The sequence below is a fragment of the Parasteatoda tepidariorum genome, chromosome 9 (genome assembly GCF_982258835.1).
Source record: "Parasteatoda tepidariorum strain Cologne lab strain chromosome 9, Ptep-v5.0, whole genome shotgun sequence".
Classification (NCBI taxonomy): Eukaryota; Metazoa; Arthropoda; class Arachnida; order Araneae; family Theridiidae; genus Parasteatoda; species Parasteatoda tepidariorum.
Window position 1 is genome coordinate 1348045 of NC_141763.1, and position 22403 is coordinate 1370447.

The 22403-nt window shown below is 27.2% G+C and overlaps 1 protein-coding gene across 8 annotated transcripts in view; it reads right to left on the reverse strand.

Moving 5' to 3' along the window:
* LOC147803232 (uncharacterized) overlaps window positions 1–21991 on the reverse strand; it is a 35830-nt gene extending 13839 nt beyond the window's left edge. For 2 of the 8 annotated variants that reach the window (XM_087150607.1, XM_087150608.1), the window contains exons 1-3: window positions 21260–21401; window positions 19970–20174; window positions 6559–6637 (exon numbers count right to left, since the gene is read on the reverse strand). In XM_087150607.1, the coding sequence (XP_087006733.1) occupies window positions 6559–6637; window positions 19970–20071 (181 nt within the window). In that variant the 5' untranslated portion in view covers window positions 20072–20174; window positions 21260–21401. Of the gene's footprint in view, window positions 1–5918; window positions 6036–6558; window positions 6638–12242; window positions 12482–16062; window positions 16275–16815; window positions 17740–19969; window positions 20175–21259 lie in introns of those variants that run through there. The other 6 variants (XM_087150606.1, XM_087150605.1, XM_087150603.1 and 3 more) reach the window with 6 other exon arrangements.
* Between the last annotated feature and the right edge of the window lie 412 nt (window positions 21992–22403).

Sequence of the window (22403 nt, forward strand, 5' to 3'; positions counted from 1 at the left end):
AAAAGATAAAAGGGTCATTCCACGTCAAATCATATAGGATTTTACAAAAATGGCACCCATCGTCTCAGATTTTGATGAAAATTTGTGCACTTATAGAATTTTTGATTCTGATTTCAAAAATATCAATTACATTTAAATCAGTTAAGGGGTTTAAAAGTTATAAGCATTTATATTTCTGCCAAAATGGCACATTTGCCGCCATTTTGATTCATACATCAAAGGGTATTAATGATTGTAACTCACCTTATAACTGTCATAGAGCAATAAATTTTTTTTATTTTGTTCAGAATAAAATAATCTGTCATTTAAACACATTTGTTTGCAAATAATTATCTTAATTATTTAGTAAATGGGTCTGTTTTGCAGTTTTTTGATCAACGGAGTTGAGTAACTTCAGGAGCTGATTTCTGACAACTCGCCCCCTTCAATTTAAAAAATATTTCAGGCAAAGATAGTTGAAAGTGCAAACTAACATCTGATATAAAAAGTTTGATGGGCGGTTCACTTACTTTTAAAAAAAAAATATTTTTCTTATGAATTATTATGCGTTAAAAGTATTGGTAGTTTGATGATTCGTAGTCCTTAATTGTAATTGTAACTAGAGTATAATAAATGAGAATGGTAGAAAAATATGTAAAATAAAGTAATAATTTATTAAATAATTTTTTTCTTCTTTATTTGAGCCCCCTCCCCTTCAAAAAAGAAAACGAAAAAATTTGAGAATGAACATAATTTCACCTTTTTTGTAAATAAAATTATCCAGAATCATATAGCTTTGATAAATGAGTGATCAGAATCTAAAAAAAGATAAATAAAAGTTTCTCTAAAAGAGTAGAGGGTAATACCAATAATAAAAACTTGAACTAACTTTGATCTTTATGGAAGGAGAAAATCAGAATTTATGATGTTGAATAATATCAGTGAGAAAATCATTGTACACTTTATTTTAATTCAAACATTTTGTTTGATTCTAAAATGTAATTCAAGACCAAATTCTGAATATTTATAGTTAATTTTATCCTTTTATTTGTCACAACCAGGGTTGGCAAGGTTTAGAACAGAATGGATTAATTCACGGTTTAAACCATCCTGTCCAAAACCCCTTTGTCCAAAACCCTTTTACTCAAATTATGTCACAATTTTATCTGTACAATATTTAGAAGGTAAAATAAACATAGAACTAATAACATATTGATAATAAATCTACTAGAGAATATTTGTCTTTAAAAATATAATGTTTTATTAATATTGTTTGACTCTTCAATTTAAACAATAAACAAAGGAAGATTAATCAGTAATCAAGTTCAATTGGTCCTCTCCTTCAATAGTACATAACTGAAGTTTGACCTTTGCCATACAGGGTAAGCTATTAGGGACTAAGTGCTTGGTTCCTCATAAACAGGTTCATTTATCTATAAGTACTATTCAAGAATACTTTTATTTCATTCATGCTCGATTCTTTTAGCATAGTGGTGATACATCACCAATGTCAGTAACTGAAACTGATGTTATGCCCTTCAAAACTGTTAATACATTTTGCAGTTATTTTGTACTTCCAATTTAAACTAATATCTTCATACTTAAAAACAATTTTTTTTAAATAGATGTCTTTTTTATCATCCTGTAATGCAGAAATTATAAAAAATTTTTAAAAAAATATTGTAAAAAATAAAAGGTTAATTTTTAAACAAATTTAGTATTTTTTTAAAAAATTATTATTTAATATTGCATTATTTATCCTTATGCAAAAACATTATTTATCAGCATTAAAAGCATATTTATATTTAAAGGGTTAGGTATTGATTTTTGTTGTTCAATGAATTGTGGAGCTTCAAAAATTATAAACCTTTTCCTATTATATATTATTTTCCTTTAATAAGTTAAAATAAATTGTATAAAAAATATCAAATATTTATTGATTCATGTAATTATAATGTGTACAATGGTTACACCTATAGATTTTTTACTTTCTACCAAAGTTCAAGGGTTAGAACACTTTAAGACAGTTTTATCCAGTTTAGGACAGTTTAAGACAGTAAAACCCACGTGTCCTGTCCAAAACCAGTTTAGGACGTCCAAAACCCCAACCCTGCTCACAATGATTGTTATGGTAATGAGATACTCCTAAAACATTTCAGTTAAAACGTTGATAAAGCTCAAAATATTTATTTTCTATTTATTTTAATTATATTGAAATGATTTTAAATCACCAACTATCTGATAATTTGTATGCTCTTATTTCATCACTAACACTTGCAGGCCTTTTTTATTCTGTAAGACTTTTATTATAATTAGATACAACCAAATTTAAAAAAAAAAAAAAAAAAAACGTCTGAATAGAAAAAAAAATACTAAAAACTATTGACACACTCCATCCCTACCTTCCCAAAAAAGAAATTTGACTAATCAGAATGTATCATTTGCCAGAACATTTCTGTTTGTTCCAATCAGAATTGAGTCTCATGTAAAATTTATTTTCTTTCAAACCAATAAAATGGTATTTCCATTAATTTAGAACAGAATAGAAATAAGTTTTCAAAAATTTTATTTGTCTCAATTTGGTATTTAAAGAAGAGTTTTATTATGGAAACCCAAGTATTATGTAGTACTGGATTATCTTTGAAAGATTTTAAATGCAGTTTAAACTCACAGAAGATTTTGAAACTTTCTTTTGAGAACATAGAACTTATTTTATTAAAGAGCATTTTAAATTTTAAGGAAAGTTCAACTATATGCCTCATACATGAGGAGCACATCTAGTATCAGAATGAAATATTTATATATATACATAAAAAAAAAACAAAAAACCTTGCGACTTATTTAATTCTCCTTCCAATAAGACCAAGAAAGTCTCCCTTCATGTCATAAGTGCAGATCAAGCTAAAACATATAAAGCTAAATTGAAAATTTCAGCAATCCCTGGCCAGAAATTGTGTTTGTGATGCAGAAATTGCGTTTGTCTTGTTCATTCTCAAATTTTTTCCTTTCTTCTTTTCTTTTCTGAAGGGGGGGGGGCTCAAAGAAAGAAGAAAAAATATAATTTAATAAATGATCACTTTGTTTTACATCATAATCTACCATTCAAATTTTTTTACATAATTTTATTATACTCAAGTTACAATTACAATTAAGGACTATAAATCTTCAAACTACCAGTACTTTTAATGCATATAATTCATAAGAAAAATAATTTTTTAAAAAAAGTGAGTGAACCACCCATCAAAATTTTTATATCAGATGCTAGTTTGCACTTTCAACTATCTTTGCCTAAAATATTTTTGAAATTGAAGGGGGCGAGTTGCCAGAAATCAGCTCCTGAAGTTACTCAACTCTGTTGATCAAAAAACTGCAAAACAGATCCATTTACTAAATAAGTAAGATAATTATTTGCAAACAAATGTGTTTAAAAAAATTATTGCTCTATGACAAATATAAGGTGAGTTACAATCATTAATAGCCTTTGATGTATGAATCAAAATGGCGGCAAATGTGCCATTTTGGCAAAAATATAAATGCTTATAACTTTTAAACCCCTTAACTGATTTAAATATAATTGATATTTTTGAAATCAGCATCAAAAATTCTATAAGTGTACAAATTTTCATCAAAATCTGAGATGGTGGGTGCCATGGCTGGATGAACTGACATGGAATGACCCAAAAATAAGAAAAAAAATTCCCTGCATTTTCCCAGTTTATAAAGAAAAAATAAAAATTCCCTGCTATTTTAGGTGATTTTTAAATTTCCTGTATTTTCCAGGTTTTCCCTGTTCTTCCTGTGGAGTGGCAACCCTGCCAGATTCCAGTTACCTCCTATATTTGAAAGGTTAAGAATCCAAAGATGCAAAAAAACACATATGTGTTAATGCAGAGAAAATACATTTTTGTGTTTGATTCATAACTTAATTAATGGTTAGCACTTAATAATTAGCATATTAACTTTCTCACAAGAATTTACATAAACTCCTCCATCTAGAAATAAAAATAAACAAATTATTTTTACTCATAATAAATAATTTCAGTACCTAAACTACTCAAAAAATAGGATGGAAAAAATTCTGCTAAAAATCATTATCTTAAAAAATATTTCAAAATACAGTAAAAGATAAGAAAAAGAAAAATACATAGCAATTTTTTAAAAAAAATGGAGATGCCTTAAGTTTTGAAAGATAAGTATGTTGAGTTCTTTAAATATAACAAAAAAGTTAAAGTGAAAACAAGCACTGATCTCGTTACAATTACTAAATATAGTTAATACCAATTTAAAATATAATTATTTAAAAAATTTTGTAAAACAATAAAAACTATCAACACCTTCTTGAATGTTCTGAGTAAATTTTCCATTCCAACAATTTTTTAAACATCTTAAAACATTTAAGAATCAAACTAATTTATGTAATACTTTGTATTTGTATGTTTTTATTGCTAGAAAGCAAAGAAGATGTTTAATTACAAACTACTAACATTTTTAAGGATGTTTGGAACAGAAAGCTTTTTTTCTGTTCAACTCTTAAAAAAGTTGTAATTCTTAAATAGAAATAAAGAGAAGGATCTTGAGAAATCTAAATTTTTCTGATAAACAGTCAGGTGGAATTTTGCTAACAAAGAAGAAAAAGCTCGAAATGGATATTTTCAACAAAAAAAAATGGACAACATATTTCAAAGAAAATAGGCATTTAAACAACTTAATGTGAGTGTCAAAGAAGACAAGCATTTAATTCCGATTTTTATACTACTGTTATAATTATTTTTCAAAAGAATTACCTGGAACTAAAATAATTTCATAATGCATAAATCTCTACATATGTAATTTTAATTGTAAGTAATTATTCAACAGACTTTTACAAATTCTCAAAATAGTTGAGTGATTTTCCGAACCTCAGACTTCAAGCTTTGAGAAATTAAAAGGTTTTCAAAAAATATATTTGATTTTATTTTTTAACTCACTGAGATCATCTGAAAAGTTACATTTGCAACTTTTCAAACGATCCTAGTCAACCTAACCTAGCAGTCCAAAATCTTAATACATAAGGATTATTCCTAGTGCAGTGATAAGACATGTGCCTATAATACCAAAATATGATGGAAACTTAAAGCATTAAACAAATTCTCAATTTAACTTTTCATTTATAACTACTACAATATATTAACATTATCAATGATATATATTTAAAATAAAAAACTAATAAACATTAAAAGTAAATAATAAATTAAAAGAAATAAATAAAAATAATTTTTATTCCCTTTAAGTTACTTTTTTTCTTTCTTACTGAACACCACTTTTTACATTTCTTGGCACATGTTCCATCACTGTTAATGTTTAAAATTAATTGAGTGTAATCCAAATTGGTTTAGTTTTATGTCAGAATTTTCGGTTCCATCCTTAATATTGAAAAGAATCATTGTGCTTAAACACCTATTTTGTAAAATGTTTAACACTGATTTTGAGCAATATCCAATTTTGTAAAATATGTCTATCAAATTATGTTTATTTTCTTATATATGTTTTTTAGCTGTATCCAAAACAAACAGCTCAACAATTTAATCTTTTTAATAAATTGCAGATTAAAAAAGTTTTATTTTAATTTTATCAGTTTATTTAATTTTTCATGAAATTCATTATTTTAATTAAATATTTAAGAAAGAGTATGTTAATAAATATGTTTTAATAAAAATTGACCTTTTTTAAAAAATAGTCTGAACATAAAAATTGTCTCTTTATAAAAAACAAGAATAAGAACATTTACATATATTTGTAATAAGTATATTTGTATAAGTACATTTAATGTTAATATTAATGGTTCAATATACGTATAGATATATACAAAATTGTTAAAAAAAGTAAAAACTTTCATAATTCATCCCAAACAACTTATTCTATACAGGTTGTCCGAAATACAACAAATGTGGCATGCATACAGAATTTAGTGGTGGGATCTTTCCAAAGTTTTCCTAAAGGAATGCAGTGCCTTGCATTTCTTCAGTTTCAGCTGAAACTGTGCTGACAGCAGGTTCAATACATTCAAAGAAATGAAACTGCAAATTTCAAAAAGTTCTGATTTTATAATAATGAAGACTCTGCAGAACAATTTAATGTACAATGAAATATTTGAAAGAAATACTAAACTTTAATATGTGTGATGTAAAATGCACAGATTAAACTCAAACACATATTAAATATTCAGTTACTTTTTAGTATCTGCTCGACATAGCACATTTTGTCGCATTGTGTGAAAAATTATCAAAATTAAGAAAACCATCATTTTTAACCAAATTAACCTACACAAAAATTATAGAAAACAGGAAGTCTTCGAAATAATGGAGAACTAGTTGTTCGGGTACATTTTTAAACTGATAATGCAACATATGATTAGCAATAATTACAATAAAACTATAATCAGTAATTTTAAATCTCTAACAATAACAATTTATACAGTTAGAAGATACTTTTTTCTTAAAAAAATTTAATAAATTCTTAAAATGAGCAGTAAATAGCTGGAATCAAATGTAAAACAATTTATGTTCAGTTACAAATTTTAAGCATTGAAATTATACTCACTATCATAACAAAGAAGAAGTTGCAAGCCTTTGGAATTGGGAAGAGTGACTATAGTGTGAGGTGTAATGGAGCCCTGAGACTAAAAGAAATATAAACAAGAACATTAAAAACTTTTGAAATGCTTTGGACAATGATTAAAATAAACTAAACAAAGGAGCAGACTATATATATATATATATATATATATATATATATATATATATATATATATATAAATAAATAAATAAATAAATAAATAAATAAAGGTACTTAAAACAAGAGAAATTCTGACATAAAATTACAAAACAATTAATTATATCTATAAAAAATCATACACAGAAAAAAAAAGATTCTGCACAATCTAGCAGAAAATATATTGTGTAAAAAAAGGCCCATCAGCAAAAAATAAATAAATAATATAAAATAAAACAATAATACAATACCAATGTGTAAGATGCAGCAAGTATATAAAAATAGAATAATAATAATAAAAAAAAATACTTGTATAAATGCCTTTCTAATTCAGGACCCAATAAATGTTTCAATGATACTAACAATTCTTTTTAATTGTCACACACATTTAAAAAACCAAATTAGTTCATTTTAATATATATTTCATATGAAAAATCACATGTATTCCAAATTAGTTTCAATTTCCTATTAAAAAAAGTTCTTTGTTACCACTGCAGCAGAATGCTTCAAAATTTAGTGCTTAATGTTAGTATTTTAAGGCTTTTAAAGACAATTTTTGAAGAAAAAACATTATGAATGCAATTTTTGATTATAAAACAGATTTTAATTATATTTTATGAAGTTTGATAAAACCTTAAATAACCCAAGAATACAGGGATTAAACATAGGAACTTCGTATATTAAAACCAGAATTTTAAAAAGTATATATTAACTGACATTTATTATTCTCTATGCATACATGCACACTAGCAAACATTTCAGATTATTTAACATAATTGCAATGAAATACAAATCATGAAAACACTTAATCAGGGAGCTACTTCAATTCCAAACTTCCTTACGATTTTTGTGTATTGTTTACTACAACATTAACTGCTTATTATATCATACTTATTTACTAACCTTTTCAAGAGGGATCGACAAGACATCTAGGTCTGTAGGGGTATCTTTCTGCGACTGGGGGTGGAAATTTGAAAAGGTAGTCTCTGTTCGTAAAAAAATGGTGACGAGAATGAAACAATTTTATACTCTCACTGTTTTTCTTAAACACCGTTCACTACTTCTTTGACTATCGTATTTAGGGATAATACAAGGGCAACCAGAGAGGGACTCTTGTGCTTTTGTATCACTTTATAAGTGCAGAAATCCTTTTTCAGTGGTTTTATTAGATTCAGCATAAAAAATTAAACAAATAACATTTCACATATCGTTTTCTATAATAAATTATCAGCCTATCCTATGTTATTATAACTTATGCACCTTCAAGCATTCATTCATTTGCACCATGTAACACTTTGTCAATCTTTTTGTTTTGAAGTTTATCAATGCAGAATCTCAATAAATAATATTTCAATGTCTACAGGTACATTTATGTTTAAAAAAATTAATGAATGGAAAAAATAATAGAAACAGCTTTTTCTTTTTTGCTGTTATATCAATCCCTCATTCACAACAATTTCTGCAAAAGCAAAATTTAAAGAATCAAGTCTTAGTTTACAATAACATACAAAAGTTTTAATAGCTATAATTATCAGTACCTATAATAATAACTATTTAATACATTACAATTAATATTTGCAATTTTAGTACGTTTATTAAGCATTTCACCTTTAATTTCTATCAAAAAAATTTTACAAGCTGTTTTTTAACATATTTATATTAAAACAAATTTTAAACAATTTGTCTCTGTTCTACAATAAGTCTGAGTAAAAATAGAAGAAATTTAAATAATTTTTGATGCACGAAAAGACAATTTAACTACAAATATAACTATTTGAATGTATTTTTTATCTTTAGAATTGTTAAATCTTTTCAACTTATGAAAATACGTCACTTCAATCAATGATAAATAGTTTTTACCACTTTATTTGCCAGTTTTATGTTTTCACTATTAATGATAATAACAATAAAAACAAGAGGGGGAAACGAAGATAATTCTACTATAATTCCTGGCTAATTCGATTGATCTGTTCTTTTCTGTAAGAATGGTCGTTACTATTGAAAATTATTTAATCAAATAAATTCCCTTAATCTTATTTACAATATTATATTAAATAAATTGTGTGATACATAAAAAAACTATTAACTACAATAACTTGGTTAATCATTGACAAAAATTAATACAACATTTTTAATTTAATTTTATTTTCTAAATAGCATATATCATAATTTAAATTACTAACTCAAAAAATGCTTTAGCCAGTTTCTAAATTTATTTATAACATATCACTCAGAACCTTATTCCTCCAATCTCTTAGTTCGAATCAAATATGTGCTTTGATTTCCAAAGAATTTTCTTTTAAAATAGCTCCCCAACAAGTAATACATGAATATTTCAATTATTGTGCTTCAGTTGCAAATGATACATATAAAATATTCATATTCAAAACATCATGTCATTTTCTTTTTGTACCAAATTTCATAAATGAATGCATCTTACAGAAACTATGTAGAAACTATAATAGAATTTTTTTTTTTAAATTCAGGTAAAATATTTATGAAATTTTAATGTTAGTAACCTTTAATGTATTTTATGAATGAAATTTAACTTATGAAATTTTAATGTATTTTAAAATTTAGTTCGATCTAATGAAGATAAACCAACGAGATATTATTAGACTTCATAAAAACTAACTTAAAATTAAATTGAATCTAGCATAATGAGAGGGGAGGAACACGAAAATTGTCACAAAAGAAAAAAGATTAGGAAGAAAAAAAAATACCATTTATGATTTCATTACAAAAAAAGCATAAAAAATACAGAATTATAAATTACAATTTCAAAATCCGCAATCTTTGAAATCATGAATGAAGTTATAGCTAAAAACTATAAATATATACATGAATTTTTCCTACAAAATAAATATCTTTATTAAAATTCATAGAAAAATAATTTCTTCTTGTCTGCAACAATTATATTCAAAATTTTAAAAATCCAATAAGCACCATATTTATACCAAAAATAGAATAGAAACTCAAAAAATATTATTTATTTGAGTTTATTTAAAATATTTTACATCGATATTTATTTCAATTTGAGATAATTTACTTTGACGGTTATGATTACTTTATATTTTTATGCATAATCAAAATTGCTATTCGTTAAATTAAAATAGCAATAAAGAAATTATCTTTGAAAAATAACTTTAAAATATTTTTTTAAACAAAAAAATTTACAAAATTTAAATTAACTACAAAAAAAGCAGGAAAGAAAACAGTAGATGTAAACCCAAATTTATAATTGATATTTGAAAGTAAGTGGGAAATGTAGAAAACATTTTCTACCCTTATGAGAAAGTGTTGCATAAAACAATAAAACACATCCCACAGCCACCCCTTCTCCCAGAAAAAGGTCAAAGCTGAACTATCTATATTAGAGGTTTATACTTAAAGAGTTTTACAACAAATAGCTTTACAATTGTATAGATTAGGGTTGTAGTAGAAAAATGTGGCAAAATAAATTGCAACACTTAATGAAGTTTCCATTCTTATTCTACTTCAAAATCCACATTTCATTACTTTTTAGTCAAAGGATACATATTTACACCCCAAGTTGATTAAATTATTGAATAACTGAGTCAGCTCTTTAAATATAAGTACTAAAGCTTATTTTTAGCTAATTCGCAAAGTTCTCTATCAAGAATAACTTTTTGATAATAAAACTAGTATTTGATCAGAAAATTATCAGTTTATTTAGGGGAAGTCATAAGATTACAGGGTGGTTCAAAACTATACGTCAAAAATGTGAAGGCAGCTAGAGGTGACCTAAATAAACTGATTTTGTATAGGAATGTACAATATATGCTCAAATGCAGTGTTAAAAGTGCTAGCATGTAATGCAGTATTACTCCCAAGTAATTGAAAAACAAGTTAGATAAAAGATTTATTAACAGTTCCTAATATTAACAGATTTATTAACAGTTCCTAATATTAACAGATTTATTAACAGTTCCTAATAGCTTGCAACCAGTCTACAATCAAATTATAGAATTACTTAATAGAGCGAGTATCAACAAGATTCAAAGAAGTGGCGCATGAATTGGTGTTCATTAGCAAAAACAGTCAGCACATTTTCACTGGCAACCAGATCTTTAGATGCTTCAAGACTATTGATTGTACAGGTTACTTGTTTTATATTTGACCCCACATGAAGAAATACAAGCATGTCAAATGTGGAGAATGCGGTGGCCAGTTCAGGAACGTGAGAAGAAATATATAAAAAGCAAGCAGCAATGATATTTTCATCTGCATCAAAAATTAGGATTAGAGCGCATGAAGCATAAACTAAAAGCTAAATAATGTATTCATATTTAAAACATACCCGATTGCGAAACTATCCAAAAGGAGCGCAAGAAAAAGATCAACGGAAATATTATTATTCAATTAAGAAATCATCAAGGTGCTTAATGAAGTGGAAATAGATGCAGAAAATGTTTAACAGTGACTATAAGGCTTCTAAAATGTAAAACTATCATTTAATTTAAAGAAAAGAGCTTTGAAGTAAACTAAATAAAAGATTTAAAAAAAGTTAATTTTATGTAAAATAAAAATTTATTTATTCAAGTGTAAACTATCAGCAAAAATAAAATACAAAACTTTATGCATAAAATTTACATTTCCTTGAATCTCTTACAGATTGAAAATTGTCATCAAATCCGAGGAAATTAACTCCAATGAATTTTTTCTATGATTTATCTTGGTGATAAGAATTTGTGTGACACCTCAAAATTTTGGCACGTCTAAAAAGATACTTGTATAAGGAATGGGGCAAAATATTAGGTAAACTGCACCATGCATACATATAAAATTCAGTGACCTGCATACAACTCTGCATTAAATGCAAAGGTCTTCACTTTGAAAATTTGTTATTATATTACAGGCAATAAAGTTTTCAAACTCATTTGAAACTCTGGTACTGATATTTTTCTAAGCTTTAAAGTTGTAGAGCATGCGTGTCAGCTTATCTCTTATAACTCTGTAATTTTAAACTATGCACAAATTTTCAAACAAACCATGGAGTGAGGGATATTTGTGTTGCAGTATGCCACTTATTGTAAGTTTTTAAGACTAATTTCGTATAATTTATAATAAATATCTTCCACGTTATTATGTACATCATGACAATCAGCCACAAAATGTCAAGATATGAACTAAAGTGATCTTCAAGAACACAGAAACAGATTCCTGTGGCTAAATATTATATTAAAACTATTAGTCTAGTAAAAATAGCATGTAGTCTAGTACTCTAACAAAAAGAATACAAACTTTACTCACTTAACTATTCTTTTACTCTAGTTACATCAGAAAAAGAATAAGGTAAACTACTAAGAAAACAAAGACAAAAAAAACAAAAACACAATTCAATGACATCTTGATAACCACATGCTTGAGAACTAAATAATAGATATGAAGATCTATCACCAGATCATAGTTTAGAGACCCACAGAAAACTCAAACAATAGTTACAAAAAAATTCATTAAAACTCAGAAGGATATCAAAATAATTTACTCACATGAGCGGGTATATAAATATCATAGACAGCACCAGAATCCAAATCTACAGCATGAAAATCTTCAGTAGAACCGCACACTTATTTGAGCCAAACACCCTCTTCAATCGTCATATCTATTAGAGCAGGCCGGTGAGCTAAGTCTACAAAAGACTTGAAGGCCATAAATTTGTGATACGGTATTGGTGCTTCCATGCTTTCTTTCAAGGCGATCACAAGGAACTTTATTCTTTCAAATTCGACTGGAAAAAAATTATAAAAACAGTCACTCTTTGGTATAGTAGTGATATATTACTCATAAAGTTCTTAAAATTATAAAATAAAGAAATCAAATACTGGTAAGAACTGGACTCTTAATTAGAATTAATCATCATTACAATGCTGTGATAAGTAGTCTAAGGAAAAACCTACTAACAGGTTTATAAATAATATTTGTTATGCTTTGAAATGGTTTAAGATTAAGATTAATCGTTTAAGATTACACATATTAGAATTGATGTAAATATAAAATTCAAAATAAAGTTTTAAATATTAACATCACTAAACAAAGAAATCATACTTCTGTTTAAAGAAGACACTTTTCAAGAATTTATAACTGTGTGAGTCATTAAAATGAATAGTCTAAATATAAACACTGCAAGCTGTTTTTTTAAAGCAAAAAACACAGTGGTACCTCGTTAATGTGAACATGCTTAACATAATTTTTTGACAGGGTGCTTAGCCAGATTTTTTAACAAAAAATAAGTACCTTTTATATACTTTTTAAGCATTCTAATTAGGATCTGTGCAGTAATAAAAATATTTTTTTTCTATTGTTTAAGGTTCTTACTTTATAAACATAATAAAATTCAAAAGAATCAAAATTAATTTAAAAAATTCAAAATCATCATAATAAAATTCACAAACAATAAAATTCAAGAAAATTTTTGAAAAAATTACGCAATCAAGATAAAGTAACTAGTTTCTGATAAATATTGCAGAGAAAAATTTGAAAATCGTGCTTTTTTTTGTAATTTAGAACGAGAATCGACAAGGCATAAGAAAACCCTCATTTTAAAATATAGAAAATTATGCACTTTTTACAAACCCGAAGTAAAAAAAAACCCACCTTTAAGGGTGTTTAAAAAACGCAAACAAAAAAATAAGCAACTTTAAGCATTTTTTAAAAATGCTACGCACCCTGTTTAACATGAACTAATTTTTTATTTCCTGCTTAATTGAATACGTACATAATACTTTAAAGTACTTTTAACATGAAATATCTTTTAAGGCAGGGGTCGGCAACCTGTTTGTCCTTAAGGGCGCAATACTAAATTTTAAAATCACCGAGGGCGCATATTTTACAGATAATCAACAGGTATAAATAGGCATTAAAAAAACAGATTTTTATAACTTTATTTTGTTGGTGTCATACATAATGATACATATAATTCAGTGTGAAACTTGGGTGTCCATATTTTCAGCTAATTTCTCATAATTGGGGATATATTTAGAGTTCCCGGTCCTTAAACAATTATCTAAATGTCAGTCATTAAGCTTTGTTCGGTATTTTGATTTAAAATATTTCATATTTGAGAACAAAGACTCGCAATTGTATGTTGTTGCACAATATGAATACATTTTTAGCGCACATTTCCTTAAAATAGGATACCTATTTTCATCGACTGAGTTCCAAAACATTTTATCATTACTATGCGCTTTTAAAATAATATCACTTTGCAAGTTTATTATTTCTAATTCTAGGTCTTCGATATTATGAAGCTCGAAATACACTGAGACTATTTCAAGGACATCATCTTCAGTAACATTGAATGGATTTATGAAAAATTTTAGAACGGGTTCTAATGCTGCAAAATCTTCAAATCTAGAAGAAAACTCTTCTATTAGCTTATCTATAATTTCTAAATATGATGTAGCAGTAAAATTTTCATTATTCAAATTTAAACTCTCAACAGTATATTTTATATTTGGGAAATGTGATAATGATTTTTTCAATAGATGGGATTTCAACAACACTAACTTGCATTAGAATGCATTTACTGCACTAATCATGTCAGCGATATGCTGATTTTTCTCTTGCATTTTTAAATTTAATTCATTCAACTTTGCCGTTATATCAGTCAGAAATCCGAGGTCGATTAGCCAATCCTTATTTTCCAATTGCTCGTAAAATTCGCCTCTTGATTCAATAAATTCCTTTATTTGTGGCAAAAGCATGATAAACCGCTCAAGTATTTTACCTCTGCTCAGCCACCTCACTTCAGTATGTAAAAGAAGATCTGTGAACTGAACGTCCTCATCTTCTAAAAGTAATTTAAACAATCTGTGTTGCATAGCTCCCGATCTTATGGAATTAATAATTTTTGTTACTATCCTAAATACGGGTTGAAAACCGATTGTTTTTGCGCATAACATTTCCTGATGTATGAGGCAATGATAAGAAATAAATTTCGGGAATAAGGAATCCTGTCTACATAGGCAATAAATCCTTTTTTCTTACCAGTCATCGCTGGTGTCCTGTCTGTTGTAATTGACAATAACTTTTGTACAGGTAATTTAACGTGTGTTATATACTTTTTAAAAGTAGAAAAGATATCTTCTCCTCTGGTGCTTCCCTTTTATGGCAGAACTTTAAGGAATTCTTCTTTTGTAAAATCAGAAAATACCATCTTCACGCAAATTGCTAATTGTGATATATTTGTCACGTCTGTCGATTCATCCATCTGTAGCGAAAAGAAAATACAATTTTCCATATAATTTGCTAATTCTGCCTCCAAATTCTCCGCAATTACTTCAATTCTTCTAGTAACAGTTCGTGCTGATAATTGCAACGTGTTTATAGCTGAAACTATTTCCTTTTTATTTCTAAATTCTTCAAAAAGTGAATCAGCAGCTTCTACCATGGCTTCTTTCACTAATTCTCCATCTGTAAATGGTTCTTTATTCTTAGCTAGCAAATGCGATATTTTATATGACGCGATCATTGCTGCTTTATGTTGTTGCAGTGGTTTAGTAAAAAAACTTTGCTGGTTAGTTATTGAAGATTTTAAAGAAATAATTTTTTTTCTTCTAATTTCAGAGTTCATTGGATAGTCAGTATCAAAATTGGTATGAACAGTCTTAGAATGTCATTCAACATTACTTTTCTTGAGAATCGCAACACTATTATTACACAACAAACGAATACACTTCCCTTTGTAATCAACGAAACAATATAGATATTCCCATTCATCGTTAAAATAATATGTTCTTTTTCATTTACATTTATCCATGAAGGGTGTTAAAAAACAAAAAACTAGAACTATAACAACTCTATTTTAAAAAGAAACACAACGTTATTAAACTTAACAACGTTTATTATTTAAAACATAACGAAAGCATAGCAAAGAAGCGTTATACCAAAGATAAACAAACACAAGCTCAAACATAAACTAAAACAGCACGTTACAATACAGTCACAGTTAACCTAGCTGATGCGTCAGAAACTACATCAGTGGAAAAACTAGATCACCCATCCAAACTAGGTCATTGTTTAATTTGTTAATGATTAATTGATCATTGTTAATGATTTACACATAATAAGCTTAAAAGTATATTTGGTGACCGTTAATAATAAAAAATAAATGAAATCAAATAAAAATTAATTACATTGATTAAAATCAAAAGCTGAATCAAAAAACATGCATTAAAAGCTATTTCAGTTTCCCTATAAGCTAATAAAAAATAATTCATTAATAACTAAAATATAACTTTAAGGAATATATAAAAAAGAATCCTGAACTTGAATATGGGTTAAACTGATAATACACTAGCTAATACTCACTCCATCAGTTCTTAATATTTTGCTCCTCAGCTATGAGAGGTAATATACGCGTACTCAACATTTTTCGCCAGACACTGTGACAAAAATATTTTGGCCATCTAGGACTTCCATTTGCCGAAATTTTCTCCTCAATATTAACTGGTACACCTTACCTTGACCACTACGGTCAAGAAGCATGAGTCTATTCTCTGTACCAATCAGTAGATTTACTCCTAAGTAACAACAGTTTATATTAAAAAAACAATAAAATAAATTTTAGCTACAAAATTAAGTTCAAAAAGAAATTAATATAAAAAATTATAATTCCAAGCAACAGTGTGATAAAATATTGCTATCAGCAATGTAAAAATTACACCTAATGCTTAAGTCACAGTTAGTAGCACAAACAAATAAATAAGTAAATTACACAATGCAATGAGTTTAAACCAGCTTTTAATCTATTTTAATAAATGTTAACCTGCTTTAATTCCAATTAATATCAGCAAATTACAAATTAATTTTTTTCTACAAAATAATTTATAATTTTATTATGCCATATTAAAAATTTAATGTCCTTGCTCGTTACCCCCCGAGAAAACTTAGAAGGATACACAATAAAACATTTAAACATCGTGTTGCAATAATAATGAGTGATAATTTATTAATAATGTAAGGTTTACTGTTTACTTTTCACACTAAAAATAAACACCATTATTAAAAAAAATATTTCACTATTGAATGCTTGACTTTCAAACAAATGGCATGTTTTTACAGTTTTTTATTTATTTATTTTGATTTCTTTTGCGAGTAGCAGAAACGATCATCGCCTGGTGAATTACCTTGAAAAGGCAAGATCCGCTGTTTGAAGTGAAATTATTTAGTTGTAAGTGAACTCATTTATTTAAGAAGGTTGAAAAAACAATCATATTTTAAAATAACAATTTAATTTGATAACTATTAATGAAAATAATAATGAAATTATTAACGAAGATAAACTCATAAAATCTATATGAAAAATATCAATGGTTAAAAGCCTAGTTTTTAAAATATACAAAACAATGCCATCCAAAAATTTTTAAAACAATTATAGTCTTTTTCTTTGTAAAAAAGCCAGCAGTTAAAATATGCAAGTACATACAAACGTAAGTCAATATAAAGGGCTATAATGTATTCAGGCTTGTTCTAAATGTATCACGTTTTTTTTAAAAAAACTCACACCTAATTTTATCACTAATCTAGCACTAAAACTAAATCAGGTAATTTGGATATAAACTTTTGATGTTTGAGAAAAAGGATTTTGTTTTCAAAAGGAAATGAACACATTATGAGGAGTGAAATAAGAACTAATAAGCACTTTATAGGAACCCTGTAACAGAATTTAGGTTTCAGGAATAATATTTACATAATTTACTTTGCTAAATAATCGCGTATCAAAAAAGAGACAGAGAAAATATTTTTAAAAAAGTGCTCGATTCTCACTCCATAAGGCAGCACATAGAATATCAGAGTTGAATCGTGCTTTCTTATTTCTGGAGTGTCATCAGATGACTCGCGCGATGTTGGTGTAACATTGTCACTAACATGGCTCTCTCTCCTTGGAGATGGAAAGGGACCAGTACCATCACCAAACCCAAATGTGAGAAAAGAGCGCTGTTTGAGTTGTAGTTGAGGAGGGGCCTTTTCAACAGCTTGCCTATACTGTTACATAAAAGAATAAAGTTATTCAATTAAAAAAATAAAACTAAGAGGTCAACAGACAATAAAGCAATATAAAAAGCAAGCATCAAGAAACTATAAATATTAATTCATGCTGTATTATTTAAAATTAGCACAACAAACAAAGCCAATACTTATTTTAAAAAAAGTGGTGATTTTATTTTAACATTTAGTGCAATTGCAATAACATATAAAAAAAATTTTTAACACTTATTTCCTGATATATCTGCAATGAAAATTAAGATACTTTTATTATACTGATTTCTTTAGAATATTTAAAGCGAAAGTCAAATTTATACATAAGTAATATTACTTTTCATTTCAGTTAAAATAAAAACTAAATATTTTCAACAAAAGTTATGTAATGAATGTATATGTAGTTACATATGTTATAGTGAATGCTAAAAACTTGGTAATTTCTCTTTCCAATAACATAACTAATTACTATTAAAAAAGATAACCATACACAAAAATTTTAATGAGACTTAAAACTAGAATATTATATTATGTTGTTCCATTTAAAATATGTTATTTATAAATTCTAAAAGCAAACAAACAAAATTATCATAATTCCTACTTAAAAAGCATAACTCTCTCAAACTCTCTCTAGAAACACATAAAATTTAAGCGAATATTTTATTTAAAAAAAAAAAAACCACATATTAATAGCACATGTGGGTATATTTTCTGATAATTAACTTTAAAAATTATTAATGTTTCAGTCACTAGAATATCTTACTTAAAATATATATTGAATGAACCAGTTATACAAGTCACAATAGGAAAAACGAATTTCTTAATTCTAACTAATATTTTGCAGGGGTGACATTAAAGAAATGGGGAAACAGAAGGAAAAAAAAATATTATGCTTTAAAAACAAATAAGAATATTTTAAGTGCAATAAATGTATCAAGTAACAAATCAACTAGATGTTTCCAGGGGTCTGTCCAGACATTTTGTAAAAGGTTCGTTTTTGTAAAATTGTGAAAAAATTAATCGTAATTTGTGAATAAAAAATAAACGTTAAGTCACATTCTTTCAACCAGGGTCCTGCTTTTATGAATTTGTGCAAATAGGGTCCTGTTATTGCAAAAATCCTTTACAGTGAGTTTTTAAATTGTAAATGGATACAAGATTATGCTCAACACTGTAAAATAATAATAAAAACAAATTAAATTTTCAAAAATAAACAGCTATTGCTGCTACTAAATTAGAAATGCAACACACAAATATTTGGTATTTAGTCTATACTTAGTTCCTTTGCATTTGTCTTTCTCCCCCCCTCCCCGCTTCCTGGGAAAGGTTCATTCGATTAGCAAAACAATAATGAAGATAAACAAATCTGCGAAGGGTCCACTTTTAAGTTAAAATATTTTGTTAAGGGTTTGTTAATGGACCCAAATTTCTTCTAAATAGACCTTAATTTTTGAAACCAATGCCATACAGTGTGCTTATTCACAGCACTACCCCCTGACACTTGACATATTCGGAGTTTTCATGCAGCTAGTGATAAGCAGTGTATGGTGTACCTGCTTTTATAACAACCAATATTCCTACTCTGAACCGACAGGATTTTTGTCCACTTTACACACCAATTTACTTTTCACTCAATAGCAAAGCAAAGACAGCAAGAGCTTTATTAGTTACCATATATATATTATATTAAATATTAACTCATGCATGCATTTTAAAGTTTAAAATATATACACACTTAAATATAGTAATATAGTTAACAATTATGTTTAAATTGAGATTATAGTTCAAAATTAACTCTTACTTTAATTTAAAAAATCTGTGTTAAAATATAAATTTTAGTCAGTAATTTTATAAAAAGAGTTTTCAGAAGAACTTTTGTTTATTATACTATAACCAATACTTAAAGTTTATTTATATACACTGGTTATTTTAGATAATAGTGCATAATAATGGTGAAAATTTTGTTTTATATAATTTGAATTCTTAACTGTAACAAAAGAGGAATTTTTCAATACACTTTTTTTCATAAGTTTAGCTATTTAAAATATCAATATTAATGTTATACCAATACATAAAAGCAATTCTTAAGGTTTTTGATAGCTTTCACTGTGATGGTTTCACACACAGTTATCTTAAAAAGCTAAAAGTGTAAAAAAAAAAAAAAAAACTTGTTCACAATAATTAAGTCTTACTACAATTTTAGTAACACAACAGTTATAAAAATCACAAGTAATACCTCATCTGATATTGTTGAGTCTTGAAGCCTATGCTGTGGTGAAGACTGATGATCAGACGTGTTCGAAGCATGCTGCTGCAAGAGGTCAGGTACAACACCCATAGAACGTGCTAGCGGTCATCCCTATATTACCAGGAGAGCTTTGAGTCCAGGACCTCAATCACAGCCACCGCTTGATGAACTCCAATCCGTTCGCTCCCTATCACTGCAAATAACAAAAGAGCTTTAGTTTTCAGAACTAAACACAATTAAAAAGGAGAGAAAATTTAAAATCTCTGGAATTTAAAGTATAGCAGATATGCTTCTAGTCAGCTACACGTTTATGCAGATTTTGTTGCTATTACAAGAGTAATACTGTTTTACTACAGTGTGTTCCATAATTCAAGCAGGAAATAATTTTGATTGAAAACACAAGTTTTAAACCAAAAATTGTGATTTAAAAAAAAAAAACCAACAAAAAAACAACCTAGAATTGCATGTGTGATAGCGCATATGAAATTGCATGTGAACCATCCGGGGCAATCCCTTGATTACATCCGATTTGCTATTTTAATAATCCTCTATCAACCCCTCATTTTTTATGAGCCGTCCCTTCGCTCTTTTCTCTTAGATATGCCAGATATCCTCCACAATATGAGGAGCCACAATCGCAAACCATATAAAAGTTTAACATTTTTAAAAACACAAAGTAGCCTTCGAATTTTATTTCAATTGAAAATAAAGTAAAGTAAAAATAATTGATGGTTTTTGCAATAATTTTTTTCACAGGGGTCCATTGAAAAAGGGTCCATTATACCAAAAAGGTTAAGAAACACTGGTTTAGAATGAACATTGCAAACTTAATATCTTAGCATGAAAGTTACAAAACAAAGAATTAAAGATAAAATTTCTATTAAAAATAGCAATCGGAATTCTGAGAAATAACAATGCTCAGAACATTTCAGATGAACAAAATTTAAGTATTACACAATAAACGCAAATTTATTAAGAAAATAAATAAATAAAAGATCAAGGTCCTTGAATATTAACCACTGTCTTAAGCTACTTAATGAATTATTTAAATTTTTATCTCTTATATTAATAATTTCTACCTTAGTAAATTTCTTGTTTACTTTGTTACAGAATAACAAATTACTTATTTATCACTTCAAAAGAAAGGAGAACATTTATAATAAATTTGAAACTAAAACTAGCTCAAAAATAAAAAGTGCAGAATCCACCTAAAAAAAAAACAAAAATCCATAATTTTTTCGATCTGATGATATCCATATACAATTTTTGTACACATACCTTTTACTACAGACTCTTCCTTAAAAGTAATCAAACAGTAAGTATGACGTTTTAAATTAAAACGGCTACTCGAAATAATAATATATTAAATTTAATAATAAATTGAAAACGCTTAAAACTAATTTCGTTGGACTTAATTGACGTGGTTACATAATTGCATAAACATGCAAATTAATTAAATTCATTGGGGCAATAATAATTCAACTTTAACAATTCATCCACAAGGAACATCTAGCAGAACAGACACAAGGGCTATCACACCAGTTACGATTCATTCAAAAGGCGTATTCAACAGAACAAATAACAGAACTTCCACACAAATTAACATTAACAGGGCGATTACAATTAAGTTAAATTGATTCATTCAGAAGGCACATTCAACAGATCAAGCAAAAGAAACAGTCAAATGATATGCAAATATGTAACTATGTCAACGCATGTAAAGAATTTAGCGCCAAAAACAATATTATTTATATAAAAATTACAATAAATGTCGCCAACATGCCTAAATACTCGAGTATGCGACCTTTCATTAGTCAACCAACAATACACGTAGCCGTGAATTTAAAAAAGATTGTGTACCCTGAAATAGGTAGATACTATTTTTAAAAAAAATGCATTTCTATTTTAATTGAATTCTTTAATTTAAAAATCCAAACTAATAGCAAATTTAAATGGTAAAAATAAAGTATTGGTTTAGAACCAATTTCCAAAGTTTGTGCGAAAATATTTACGCTTTTAGCTTACTTGTTTTCTATGACGTTTTTAGTTTTCCTTGGAATTCAAATTTTATAAGGGGTAAGATAAAAGCGCGCAGCAACCTATTAAGTAAACATCTTGAAAGGGAGCAGAAATAAGAATAAATAGCTTTAGTGTAGAGGTTGCTGGTCGAATCCTTTTACCCTGGATTTTATTCCAAATATTCCTATTTCCTGGTATATATATGTCCCGCAGTGGTTCCCAGGCAGATCACTGAAGTCAAATGTTCGAATATAACACCAATTTTCCTAAACAACTCGTAGACAATTTTGACTGAAATAAAATTATCGCCGATTTCCAGAAAAATATTAGTTGCTAAAAAATTACCTTTGATTATCTTCCTGGATCAAGTATTGAGAGAAATTTGCTTTCGTAGAGAACTCTT